A 12628-nucleotide genomic window follows, 5' to 3' on the forward strand; every position below is an offset into this window, starting at 1 on the left:
AAAGGAAACCGGATATTAGGAACAAAAGTATTAAATTTTGAAAATGAAAATTCGTAATAAAATGATAAAACATAACGCACAATGGACACAAATAAGTATAAGATATTGCTGTCACATCTATTATACTATTGCACATCTTATATTCGTCCATTGTGCTCTACAATTAATCTTTATTTCGAATTTTCATTTTTAAAATTTAATATCAATTCCGGTTTTCGATATTTCCTTCATCATATGCAGGGCCTTAGCATCCATCGCTAGTAGAAATTGGCGGCGCGCGCGAAAACGTAAGTGCCGACCGTCCTTTCATTAACAGTCACGAGACGAGTGGCACGCATATTAGTATCGATGTTATGCCGCGCTGCGATTATATACGAATTGAGAAGGAGCCGCGGTGCCCGCGCGCCAATCACTTGCCCGATGGAAAGCGGGGAAGGCGCGCGTGCGCGCGCACACACACACACACATACATACGCACACGCACACACGTGCACGCATGCACGCACGCACGTCGGGATCACTAGCGCGCTCACTTTACCTTTTTCTTAGGCACGCGGTGTCTTGGCGATGTCTTCACGGTCGATGATTTATCTTCGCGCGAAGGGCATCTCGTGGCGGCGTGCGTAATCCGGTTAATCCAACGTGACACAAGAAAGACGTGTGCGGGTTAACCGCGCAACAGGTGGCCGTCAAAGGTAAACACTCGCGGATCGGGAGGCATTCGCATACAGCGCACAACACAGCACAAATCGTCGTATGCTCATTTTCCCTTTTTTTTTTTCTTCTTCAAACTTCGCGCCGTCCGCCTTCCACTCTCTTGCGCGTTTCTCTTCACACGTCGGAGCTCACAACGCTTCTACCAAGAAGCCACTAACACTGAGATTCAAAGCGCGCCGGGCGGTGTGCGTTAGCGAGAAGCGATAACAAACAACTTCGTGGCGGGTATCTCTCTCCCTCTTTCTCTCTCGCGGGTCCCCGAATCTACGGCGCCAAACAATTCCCTCGATGACGTCGCGAACGGTACTCTTCACTGCACATGGAACGCAAAGGGGGGAAAGAAAGAAAAAGAGACAGAGAAAAAGAAACGGTTGTGCGGCGGAAACGTAAACGACGAAGTATGCACAATCACGACATTTTACACCGGCAGCCGGCGAGTGACTGACTGACTGACTGACTGACTGGCGGCACACACCGGCTTGCGCTCCACCATCGGCTTCGCTTCCAAACTCTCTACCACCGGTTCAGACTCGGGATAATCACCTTGATCGGAGGAGTACGCGCGCGATACGTTCCGAATCAGGGCATTATCTCAGAAGAATCGAGAATTTGAAATTGAATTAAAATTATATATCGAGTAGGAGCTGCATCTCTTTCACCTGGTGATATAATCGACAATTATGCAATGAAAAATTAATAAGAAAATCACATTTTTCTTAACCAGTATTAGATTTCCAAACTACTTTAGGAAATATAATGTATATAATTTATACACACACACACACACACACACACACACACACACACACACACACACACACACACACACACACACACACACACACACACACACACACACACACACACACACACACACACACACACACACACACACACACACACACACACACACACACATACATACATACATACATACATACATACATACATACATACATACATACATACATACATACATACATACATACATACATACATACATACATACATACATACATACACATACACATTAAGAATCTCTCAACTCAGTCGGATATTTTTATACAGTTTTGATAAAAATACCGTACCCTTTTAATAAAAGGAAAATAATGATAAAAAAAAAATCGAATTAAAGCTAAGGTGAATTATAGGTGTCGATCATATTCCTTAAGCACTTTTTATATTATTTAATTAATTAATTTAATCGTAGGATAGATTTGATTTCTTTGATTTCTTTTATTTTATAAGAAACAATTTCAAAATCAAATGTAATAATAATGGATTTTAATGTAAAATGTTCTGCCAATTGAATTATTGAAGATGTGGCGAGCATCGGCCGCGTAGCTATTTAAGATTAAATTTTTGTAAATAAAACATCACTTAATTTAAAGGAGATTTTGGAATTTTTAATATAACATTGATTGTTTAATTTTTTGCTAAGAGAAAAGATATAAATAAATTTGAAAAGAAATTTAGTATAAGCACAATTCTGTTTATTATTTTATTTGAATTGAATACCGATTTGGTCTGTGCTGTGGAAAGAGAATGCTATTCTCTTCTCGATAGAATTCCTTGGAAAAGTTTTGACGTTGTCGGAGGGTGAGGTTCCAAAATTTATGCCTCAAAATATTATAGCAAAAAATTTCCTTAGAAATTAAGTGATGAAATTATTTGTATGTTTTTTTTTTTTTTTTTTTAGTTTTTAAGATATATAAGTTTAGTGGCTAATCGGATTGGACACTTGCGCACATCAATACCAATCAAAGTATACTGGTCCAATATTTTATAATTGCGAATTTCGGGATACTTTGTATATTTACGCAGGGAATTTTGGAACGACTTAGGCTGTGTTCGTAAATTCACTGCCAGTACTGAAAATCTATAAAATACGTTACGTAAACTATATGTTTTCAGGCAGTGAATTTATGAACATAGCCTTAGATTGGAATTCATAACCGATTCTTATTTCAAGACCGTCCTCAATTAGCATCTTAAGATGCTTAAGATGCTGTTCTGCTAATTGGTTGATAATATCTAAAGATAATACTTAAAACTGTCCTAGTCTCGGTCCACAATAGATACGTAAGTTTTAAGCTTTTAATTATTTTTTCATAAGTCGATTATGATTGGCCAATTTCTTAAGTTTTACTATGGGGAAAAACCAATCATATCAAAGATTTTTACGATAATTGTAAAGCTGCTTTTTTCGCTGAACGCAGCCATTATTTGATGCGTAAAAGCGGATGTACTATGTACGCGGAGTTCTCGTTTGAACGTTTTATTGTTGTTCATACTGTTCAAAGATGATTTTGATCTGCGCTATTTGTCGCGGTGTCCTAAAGATATCAATCGACGACATCTTTTTCACTCCGTGCGGACATCTGTTTCATTTCCAATGCCTGTCACAGTGGTTGCAAAGGTAAATTTTTTGGTTTGGTAAGGTTCTACCGGATAAAATTGAAGGGTACTTCTACCCTAATGTAATCTTGGATAATCTAGTGCAAGAAAAATCTTGTCATGAATTATATATCCTATTTTAACTATCTTTATCTTTATCTATTTATACGAACTATTAAATGATTCTGTGTTAAATAATCCTATATTATTCTGTTAGTTATTTTTATAAAGTTGTACATACACAATATTTATAACCAATACATTGATGAAAATAGTTACGTGCATCATAGCTATCATATGCAAGGTGCTGTGATAAAACGTATTCACATTTTCCTCAGTATCTCAGTATTTCAGTAATGATTGACTCGATTAAATTCAAAATTTATCGCTACAAATATTTAAGAAAAAATCCATTATCTTATTGTGAAATTTCCAATTTTGTCTGTAAAGGAGATAATAAATTAATTGAATCTTAATTAATTTAATGAATCTTAATTTTACACGTGTATACTTTGCAGCTCGGAGACCTGTCCGCAATGTCATAGTGTAACGACAAGTGATAAAATTCACAAAGCTCATTTCTCATGGACTGATGACTTGACTGTGGATAATTCAGAGAATATATCCTTGCAAGAGAGAATTGATGACTTGAAATTTCAAGTTTTAGAGAAAGAAAGGGATGTCCAGCATTACATCGCCAAAAATGCATCTCTTGAGATACAGAATGCTGGTCTTAGACAGAAAGTACGAGAAGTAGAAAGTGAGATCAGTCTTAAAAATTCGACCATCTGTGACTTAAAGAATAAAGATATAATAAAGATTAAGTCACGACGTAACCTATCACGTGATAGGTTAAAAAAAATGACTATAACAAACGTACGGAGAGCACTTCATAGGTACGTTATTATTTATATATTATTTATCTCATATAATTTAATCTAGTATTAGCAGCTTATTGCTTAAACTGATTTTTGTTATACCTTTTTCTCAGTCTGCTGACAAGCTGTCAGCAGGTATACATGTAGATGTATAAGAAATGATTAAATTAATAATTCTGTAATAAGTGCACTAGTAATACTAATAACTGTACCTTCAATTTGACAAGGTTTATTGATATTTTGATTTTAACACATCTTCTATCTTTCATCTTTTGTTTTTTTAGAAAAAAATTGTGGCAAGAGAATCAAATTAAGCAGCTTGAACAAATGCTTGCAACGCGTCGTAACGATTTATTGCAAAAAAAATCTAGGACCTTGTATGTATTTTTAATACTAAAGAAATTGTATCGTATTATTTTTAATGATTTTATCACCTTTTTATTTTTTCTAGATCAATCGAGGAATGTTTAAAAACTTACGAAATTGAAAATTCATCCCTGCGACATCGGATTACTGAATTAGAAACTACTTTGCTTCATGTTGCACCTTCTAATAATTGAAGAAACTTAAATTTTAGACAAAAAATGAGAATACTCTCCCAGGTATTTGATTTATTAGGAGTTATTATTTTCATTAAATTAACTACGAGTGTTAACTGATTTAATTTTAATATTTTTTTTTTTATTAAATTTTTAGTGGAAAGACATTGTATAAGACATTTTGATATAAAAAAAAAAAAAACTAAGATTCTAAGGATTAATTAAGGATTAACTAAGGATTAATTCTCTTCAGTTTTCTGGTTTCTAATATATAAGTTTATATGCGAAATAGCAAAATTAATGTACATGTTAATTTACGTACATAGAGTAATTATGTACTCTATTATGAAAAATTAATTTCTTTAAGTCAGGAATCTAAATCAAAATTAAAATTATTTTATAATTCTGTTTTATTTAAATTAAAACTGTAAACCTTACCGTAATTTTATAAAATTTATAACACTGGAATTACAAGGAAATTAATAAAATTTTCAAATTTTTTTTAATTATTTTTTTTAATTTTGTAATTCAGAATTTGTTACTCTCTAAATATTTTTATTTTAAATATTTTATGTATTTTATGTATTTTATGTATTTTATGTATTTACTATTCCTCTTCTCTCGTTTATATACATTGTTTTACAATTTTACAATTTTTATTTTATAATTTCTATAAATTATAAGAATTTTTGAAAAAATCGTAACTATAATTTTAAAAAATCATAATTTAAACATGATTTAAATCATAACTTAAAAATCATAATTTTAATTTTTTCAACTGACTCAAGATCGAAAACCAAGATCGAAATAATTATTTGACCTCTGTTTTAAACAACAGAAATTTCTTTAATTCTATGTGACTATTTCTATAATTAATTTTTATTCTTTTAGCCAACAAAACAGGAAACTACAGATCAGAATGGTTCATTGTTTCTGAAAAGAAGAACAGAAGTTGACGTTGCTACTGAAATGAACCAGGACAATTCTGTGCACAATTCTGTATTCGCCGAACATTCATTTATTACAAAAAAAAAACGAAATTATGTTTACATTCAGATCATAATAACAAGAAACCAGATAATGTAACTGTAAGCAATGTTGCAATAAATATCACAAAGATATCACAAAGTTTACGATCAAAACACAGGAAGATATTGAACTCAAAACATTCTTGCTAAAATTAATTAAACTAGTTTGTGTAAAAAGCAAATCAGTATTGGAATTTATTTTTACTACATATAATATTAATATAATGCTATATTTATTATAAAATATAAACAATAAAATTCCATATATTAGAACATTAGGCTTGAATTATCTAAAATTTATTATGGCAAAACAATAGGGCAATTAAGAAGAGATTAGCGCTGTACGGTGCGCAATTAAAAACTAAGTTATCGTTAAATGTTAATTATGCACCGTTTATGCAGCGCTGATTCTTAATTGCCTTATTATTTCTTATTGTTGTAACACTAAGAATCACTCTTGTTAAAATTTATTAATTGAAATTTATTAATTTTGTTCCACAGGACACAAAATGTAATGAAAATGTTATGTTTCAATCGATTTCACCCTTTGGTCACATCCTTCGGTCACTCATTCTGCACTTATTCACGTGGCGAAAAGTGTAGAAAAAAATTTCAATTATTTAAAGATCTATAATAATGAATTCAAAAGAGAGGAGTTTTGTTACATGACTTCCTTAATTCCTCTAATTTTGCAACGATTAAAGTAAAAGTGGAAATCATGTAATAAAGCTCCTTTATTTTATGTTTTATTTTTTTACGAATGATTTACAAAGTAATGTTGTAATAACATATTTTAAATTTCATAATAATATGCGGACATCACATTGTCAGTGTCGCGCTTAAGATGACACGCTGAGATTTTTATTGAAACTAATATAGAAATTTATATTTATATTTTTGTATGTAACTGTAGATATCAACATATTGTGTGATGTAATGTATTTATTAATCTAAAGACTTTTCATATAGAGTATATTTTTATGTATATGCATCTATAGGTATTTATCTCAAGAGATAACAACTAAATGCGATTCTCACTATAGCATATAATTCAGGATCACTGCTCAATTAAGTTCTATATATTTTTGTATTGGTTCACGTATAATTTCATTCATATGCCAAAATATTTCTAAGATATAAGATAAGAAAATAAATGTATATATATAATATAGGCCAATGTAAAAATACAGAAAGAAAATACGAAAGTTAGAATAATGGGTTATCGGTCGAAGAACGAAGAGACGATAATCATTTTGATATGTATCTGTAAACTTTCATTTACTTTTCGTAGGTGCTACATCATACGTAAAGAGACAATAGACAAAAGAATTCCAACATTGTGTTTTTTATATATATATATATATATATATATATATATATATATATATATTTCGCGGACAGGACATTCCATTTAAATGTTACAAAACGTATTGGTTCTTATCGAGTGTGTTAAATAACTAAAAGTTATCAATTGGAACATTCTCTACTAGGAACTAAAAAATGAGTAATTTGTACGAAAGACTAGTTTCGTTCCTACTCTTTTGTATTCTGCATTTACAAATACGAAAAAATTTAGCGTCGTCGTTCGAAGCATTATCTAATGCGTCAATATTTTTATAATTGTTTGTATATTATTACTTTTTTAGTTTGTAGCATTTATTGTACGTCAAGCGGTCCAGTAGGATTTTTACGAATGTATAAAAACACACTTGACTCTCGAAACTAAGCTTTTCCGCTAAACTTGTAATGTTAAAAAATTGATTTAATTGCGTTCGCCTTAATTATTTCAAGTTTGGTCGATAATATGATAACTTTTGTGCAAAATTTTCCATATGATTTATAATATAAACGTCTTCGTGAATGATTAGTATTGCGAGATGATAATATTATTTGATCAATTATCCATTATTGTTTCAAATGTATACAAATATATGCTCTCTTAAAATTAAATTAATTTTAAAGCGATCGAGTTACAAGATACATACGGTATTCTTGTGTGTTGCATTTAATTCGCTCAATAGTAATTACAAATAGTGGTAACGATAACAATAAATAAAAAATGTAATAAAACGCAATGTTTACTTTTGAGTCATTTATATGGTTCATGTATATTAACAAACTCTGAAAGTTTTATTACATTGCAAATCGCAAATAAATAATGTAGCAAAATCATTGTACGCTAACGCCACATACAAATGCCATTCTAAGGAATCTCTGAATCGCGGTACACACGGCTCGTTCAATTCGTTTGTCGATTTATCGCGTCGTCTTTCAACTTCCAATTGTACGAGTACCGCCTTACAAACTGCATAAATTTTCAAAATCGCACGACATCCACAATTCTCCCTAGGATTACATTGTATATTAATATTGAAGTGTCAGTCCACAGCGTATTATATGTACTATATTGGATATCGCTGACTCGTATCTTCATCGGATTCTTTGGATTCGCATCTTCAATATTTGTAGAGTATTTCTCGTCGGGCCAATTTATCGATTGACCCATCTCTTCACCGCTTCAGCCCAATCGGACTCATCCTCATCTTCCTTCTCACCATCAGCTTCTTCTCTCTCGCCTCTTTCCTGCTCCTGCTCGCTGGACAATGTGGCTGATGGTGTCTGCGGTATATCGGTGTTACGAGCTCGCAGTTCCACCAGGAAGTCATTTTCCTGCTGATAACGCCGTTGCAGCTCCTCTCGCCAGGAATTTCCACCACCGCTGCTATCGTCTCCATCCTCACCGACTTCAAAGTCTACAAGTAGACAAGTAGTCGGTTTCAAAATTCAATTCGCGCAAAAACGCGAGAATTCATTCCTGCATTATATTTGTCACTTTCAGTTGAAATGAAATAAAAGATAACTATATAGGTAGCTATATATCTACATTCGCTGAATTTAATTCATTCATTTCTCTCTACGTCTCCCCCAAGTAGATTTCAACTTCGAAGAAGAATTTACGTAGTCATACCAAAGGAATGTCACTTGATATTTGCACACACAGACTTAAAACTATAGACGAATAAGATTAATCAAGGTTTATCAAGATACATCACAAAAGTTCCGTAGGACAACTTATCTTGGTCTTATCGTATACATCGTCAGAAGTATACATCGTAGTGTACATCGTAGGGTGTGAGTGATATGCTTATGCAAATAAAGTAGAAATGTAGAGATGTCTTTAAATATGAACGATGAATATATACATAGGGTGTCAAAAATCTGAAAACGCACGAATATCTCGAAAGTTAATTTTCGAAAAGAGAGATGCTTTAGACAAAAGTTGTAAGATTTAAATAGACACGTTTTAGTAATATTCGCACGATTTTAGATGACATCGCCAAAGTCAGATCAAGATCAACTCTTATTTTTTTAGATGGGCATCTATTTTTTTCTATATTCTGATATCAAAACATTTTCAAAAGATAATAAAGCCCGGTTTTATTATTATAAATTTCAGCGGATGCCATGCATCGCTGACATTAGCGTTATCCTAAGAATGCTATATAGAGATTATTTGATCAGATTTACGTCTTTGTGTGTGTGTGTGTGTGTGTGTGTGTGTGTGTGTGTGTGTGTGTGTGTGTCGTGCGTGCGCGCGCGCATAATTTCGAATATTTATATAATCGCTTTCCAATTCTTTCATGCACTTCCTCTACTACTATTAATAACACCTTACGGATTTAATCTAGATTTATGAATTAATTATGAATTTTATAAATTAATTATGAAAATCTGTTGCAGAGAAAATTTTTCAATTACTGAGTAACCTTCGAAGAATCTCGTCCTATCGGTAACATCAAGTCGATAAATTCAATTTAATGAAAAGCCAAAAATAGGTTAGTATGTTACAAAAGCATTGCAAAAGTGTCAATAATAATTTACTAAATCTATTCAAAAACTATGTTAAGATTGTAAGAATAAATAGAAGTGTCTTTCTCCTGCTCTTCTCTCTCTTTTTTTCTCAAATCGCTATAAATATCAAGTGAAAAAAATATGTATATATGTATGTACACATATGTGTGTGTGTGTGTGTGTGTGTGTGTGTGTGTGTATGATATTGTATATATATATATGTATGTATGTATAATATAGATTTTTAGGGCCTGCGCACAATGGAGGAAATATGAGGAATAGGAATAAATATTAAACTTTAGAAATAAACATTTAGAATAAAAATTAAATGTTACGCAATTTTCATTTTTTTTTTTTTTTAATTTAATATCAATTCCGGTTTTCGATATTTCCTTCATCATATGCAGGGCCTTAGCATCCATCACTAGTAGAAATTAGATGATGCTTAAGATGCTGTTCTGCTAATTGATTGATAATCTAATTGATTAATAGCTAATTGATTAATATCTAAAAATAATACTTAAAATTGTCCTAGTCTCGGTCCACAATAGGTATGTAAGTTTTAAGCTTTTAATTATTTTTTTCATAAATCGATTATGATTGGCCAATTTCTTAAGTTTTACTACGGGAAAAAACCAATCATATCAAGGATTTTTACGATAATTGTAAAGCTGCTTTTTTCGCTGAACGCAGCCATTATTTGATGCCTAAATGCGGATGTACTATGTACGCGGAGTTCTCGTTTGAACGTTTTATTGTTGTTCATACTGTTCAAAGATGATTGTGATCTGCGCTATTTGTCGCGGTGTCCTGATATCAATCGACGATATCTTTTTCACTCCGTGCGGACATCTGTTTCATTTCCAATGCCTCTCACAGTGGTTGCAAAGGTAAATTTTTTGGTTTGGTAAGGTTCTACCGGATGAAATTGAAGGATGCTTCTACCCTAACCTAATCATGGATAATCTAGTGCAAGAAAAATCATGAATTATATATCCTATTTTAACTATCTTTATCTTTATCTATTTATACGAACTATTAAATGATTCTGTGTTAAATAATCCTATATTATTCTGTTAGTTATTTTTATAAAGTTGTACACACACAATATTTATAACCAATACATTGATGAAAATAGTTACGTACATCATAGCTATCATATGCAAGGTGCTGTGATAAAACGTATTCACATTTTCCTCAGTATCTCAGTATTTCAGTAATGATTGACTCGATTAAATTCAAAATTTATCGCTACAAATATTTAAGAAAAAATCCATTGTCTTATTGTGAAATTTCCAATTTTGCCTGTAAAGGAGATAACAAATTAATTGAATCTTAATTAATTTAATGATCTTAATTTTACACTTAATTAATTTAATAATCTTAATTTTACACGTGTATACTTTGCAGCTCGGAGACCTGTCCGCAATGTCGTAGTGTAACGACAAGTGATAAAATTCACAAAGTTCATTTCTCATTGACTGAAACTGATAACTTGAATGTGGATAATTCAGGGAATATATCCTTGCAAGAGAAAATTGATGACTTGAAATTTCAAGTTTTAGAGAAAGAAAGGGATGTCCAGCATTACATCGCCAAAAATAAATCTCTTGATATACAGAATTATGATCTTAGACAGAAAGTACGAGAAATAGAAAGTAAGATCAGTCTGAAAAATTCGATCATCGACAAGTTAAGGAATCATACAACAGAGATTAATTTAGAAACTGATACGTTAGAAGAAAGAATGAATAAATTAAAAGCAGGGAGCGAAGTTCATAAGTACGTTTATTTATATATTATTTATCTCATATAATTTTAATCTAGTATTAGCAGCTTATTGCTTAAACTGATTTTTGTTATACCTTTTCTCAGTCTGCTGACAAGCTGTCAACAGGTATACATGTAGATGTATAAGAAATGATTAAATTAATAATTCTGTAATAATGCACTAGTAATACTAATAACTGTACCTTCAATTTGACAAGGTTTATTGATATTTTAATTTTAACACATCTTCCATCTTTCATCTTTTGTTTTTTTAGAAAAATATTGTGGCAAGAGAACGAAATTAAGCAGCTTGAACACATGCTTGCAGAGAGTGATAACTACTTACGGGAAGAAGATTCTAAGTACTTGTATGTATTTTTAATACTAAAGAAATTGTATCGTATTATTTTTAATGATTTTATTACCTTTTTATTTTTTCTAGAGCACTCCAGAAACATTTCTTAACTTACGCAAATGAAAATTCATCCCTGCGACATCGGATTACTGAATTAGAAACTACTTTGCTTCATGTTGCACCTTCTAATAATTGAAGAAACTTAAATGAGAATTTTAGACAAAAAATGAGAATACTCTCCCAGGTATTTGATTTATTAGGAGTTATTATTTTCATTATATTAACTAAGAGTGTTAACTGATTTAATTTTAATATTTTTTTTTATTAAATTTTTAGTGGAAAGACATTGTATAAGACATTTTGATATAAAAAAACTAAGATTCTAAGGATTAATTAAGGATTAACTAAGGATTAATTCTCTTCAGTTACTGGTTTTTAATATATAAGTTTATATGCGAAACAGCAAAATTAATGTACATGTCAATTGGAACATTTTCTCATTCTACTAGGAACTAAAAAATGAGTAATTTGTACGAAAGACTAGTTTCGTTCCTACTCTTTTGTATTCTGCATTTACAAATACGAAAAAATTTAGCGTCGTCGTTCGAAGCATTATCTAATGCGTCAATATTTTTATAATTGTTTGTATATTATTACTTTTTTAGTTTGTAGCATTTATTGTACGTCAAGCGCCAGTAGGATTTTTACGAATGTATAAAAACACACTTGACTCTCGAAACTAAGCTTTTCCGCTAAACTTGTAATGTTAAAAAATTGATTTAATTGCGTTCGCCTTAATTATTTCAAGTTTGGTCGATAATATGATAACTTTTGTGCAAAATTTTCCATATGATTTATAATATAAACGTCTTCGTGAATGATTAGTATTGCGAGATGATAATATTATTTCATCAATTATTCATTATTGTTTCAAATATATACAAATATATGCTCTCTTAAAATTAAATTAATTTTAAAGCGATCGAGTTACAAGATACGTACGGTATTCTTGTGTATTGCATTTAATTCGCTCAATAGTAATTACAAATAGTGGTAACGATAACAATAAATAAAAAATGTAATAAAACGCAA

At 31.3% G+C, this 12628-nt stretch overlaps 3 protein-coding genes and 1 long non-coding RNA gene across 12 annotated transcripts in view; 2 read left to right on the forward strand and 2 right to left on the reverse strand.

Annotated features, from left to right (window-relative positions):
- LOC105430461 (protein expanded) overlaps window positions 1-1281 on the reverse strand; it is a 32000-nt gene extending 30719 nt beyond the window's left edge. For 2 of the 5 annotated variants that reach the window (XM_089070413.1, XM_089070412.1), the window contains exon 1: window positions 539-1279. The gene's annotated coding sequence lies outside the window, so the exon portion shown is untranslated. Of the gene's footprint in view, window positions 1-538 lie in introns of all 5 variants that reach the window. The other 3 variants (XM_089070415.1, XM_089070411.1, XM_089070414.1) reach the window with 3 other exon arrangements.
- Window positions 1282-2684: 1403 nt separating this feature from the next.
- LOC105425622 (uncharacterized) lies at window positions 2685-7634 on the forward strand. 3 transcript variants are annotated; one of them, XM_089070469.1, is made up of 5 exons: window positions 2685-3136; window positions 3633-4010; window positions 4277-4369; window positions 4444-4594; window positions 6061-7634. In XM_089070469.1, the coding sequence occupies exons 1-4, from the start codon at window positions 3021-3023 to the stop codon at window positions 4550-4552; spliced, it is 696 nt and encodes a 231-aa protein (XP_088926595.1). In that variant the 5' UTR covers window positions 2685-3020; the 3' UTR covers window positions 4553-4594; window positions 6061-7634. The 3 variants fall into 3 exon arrangements, with proteins under 3 accessions (XP_088926595.1, XP_088926594.1, XP_088926593.1); XM_089070468.1 differs by lacking the exon at window positions 6061-7634 and adding an exon at window positions 4689-5035; XM_089070467.1 differs by having other exon boundaries at window positions 2691-3136; window positions 5423-7634.
- Window positions 6927-10011, reverse strand: LOC148937926 (uncharacterized). Of its 3 annotated transcripts, none has more exons than XR_016137884.1 (2): window positions 9319-10011; window positions 6927-8312 (listed from the first exon to the last, which is right to left on the reverse strand). It is a non-coding gene; the product is annotated as an uncharacterized LOC148937926 (long non-coding RNA). The 3 variants fall into 3 exon arrangements; XR_016137882.1 differs by having other exon boundaries at window positions 9327-9371; XR_016137883.1 differs by lacking the exon at window positions 9319-10011 and adding an exon at window positions 8528-9310.
- A 98-nt stretch (window positions 10012-10109) lies between these two features.
- On the forward strand, window positions 10110-12628 carry LOC148937927 (E3 ubiquitin-protein ligase TRAIP-like). The gene is made up of 5 exons (XM_089070471.1): window positions 10110-10301; window positions 10822-11193; window positions 11457-11549; window positions 11624-11780; window positions 11873-12628. Exons 1-4 carry the CDS (start codon window positions 10189-10191, stop codon window positions 11730-11732), a joined length of 687 nt encoding a protein of 228 aa, XP_088926597.1. The 5' UTR covers window positions 10110-10188; the 3' UTR covers window positions 11733-11780; window positions 11873-12628.

The sequence above is a fragment of the Pogonomyrmex barbatus genome, unplaced genomic scaffold (genome assembly GCF_055798465.1).
Source record: "Pogonomyrmex barbatus isolate J1 unplaced genomic scaffold, ASM5579846v1 scaffold10, whole genome shotgun sequence".
NCBI classification, from domain to species: domain Eukaryota; kingdom Metazoa; phylum Arthropoda; class Insecta; order Hymenoptera; family Formicidae; genus Pogonomyrmex; species Pogonomyrmex barbatus.

Coding starts and splice junctions, on each gene's coding strand:
- LOC148937927 (XM_089070471.1), top strand. CDS start 10,189: ATGATTGTGATCTGCGCTATTTGTCGCGGTGTCCTGATATCAATCGAC. Junction 10,302..10,821: donor CTCTCACAGTGGTTGCAAAG/GTAAATTTTTTG, acceptor TATACTTTGCAG/CTCGGAGACCTGTCCGCAAT. Junction 11,550..11,623: donor GAAGAAGATTCTAAGTACTT/GTATGTATTTTT, acceptor TATTTTTTCTAG/AGCACTCCAGAAACATTTCT.
- LOC105425622 (XM_089070469.1), top strand. CDS start 3,021: ATGATTTTGATCTGCGCTATTTGTCGCGGTGTCCTAAAGATATCAATC. Junction 3,137..3,632: donor CTGTCACAGTGGTTGCAAAG/GTAAATTTTTTG, acceptor TATACTTTGCAG/CTCGGAGACCTGTCCGCAAT. Junction 4,370..4,443: donor CAAAAAAAATCTAGGACCTT/GTATGTATTTTT, acceptor TATTTTTTCTAG/ATCAATCGAGGAATGTTTAA.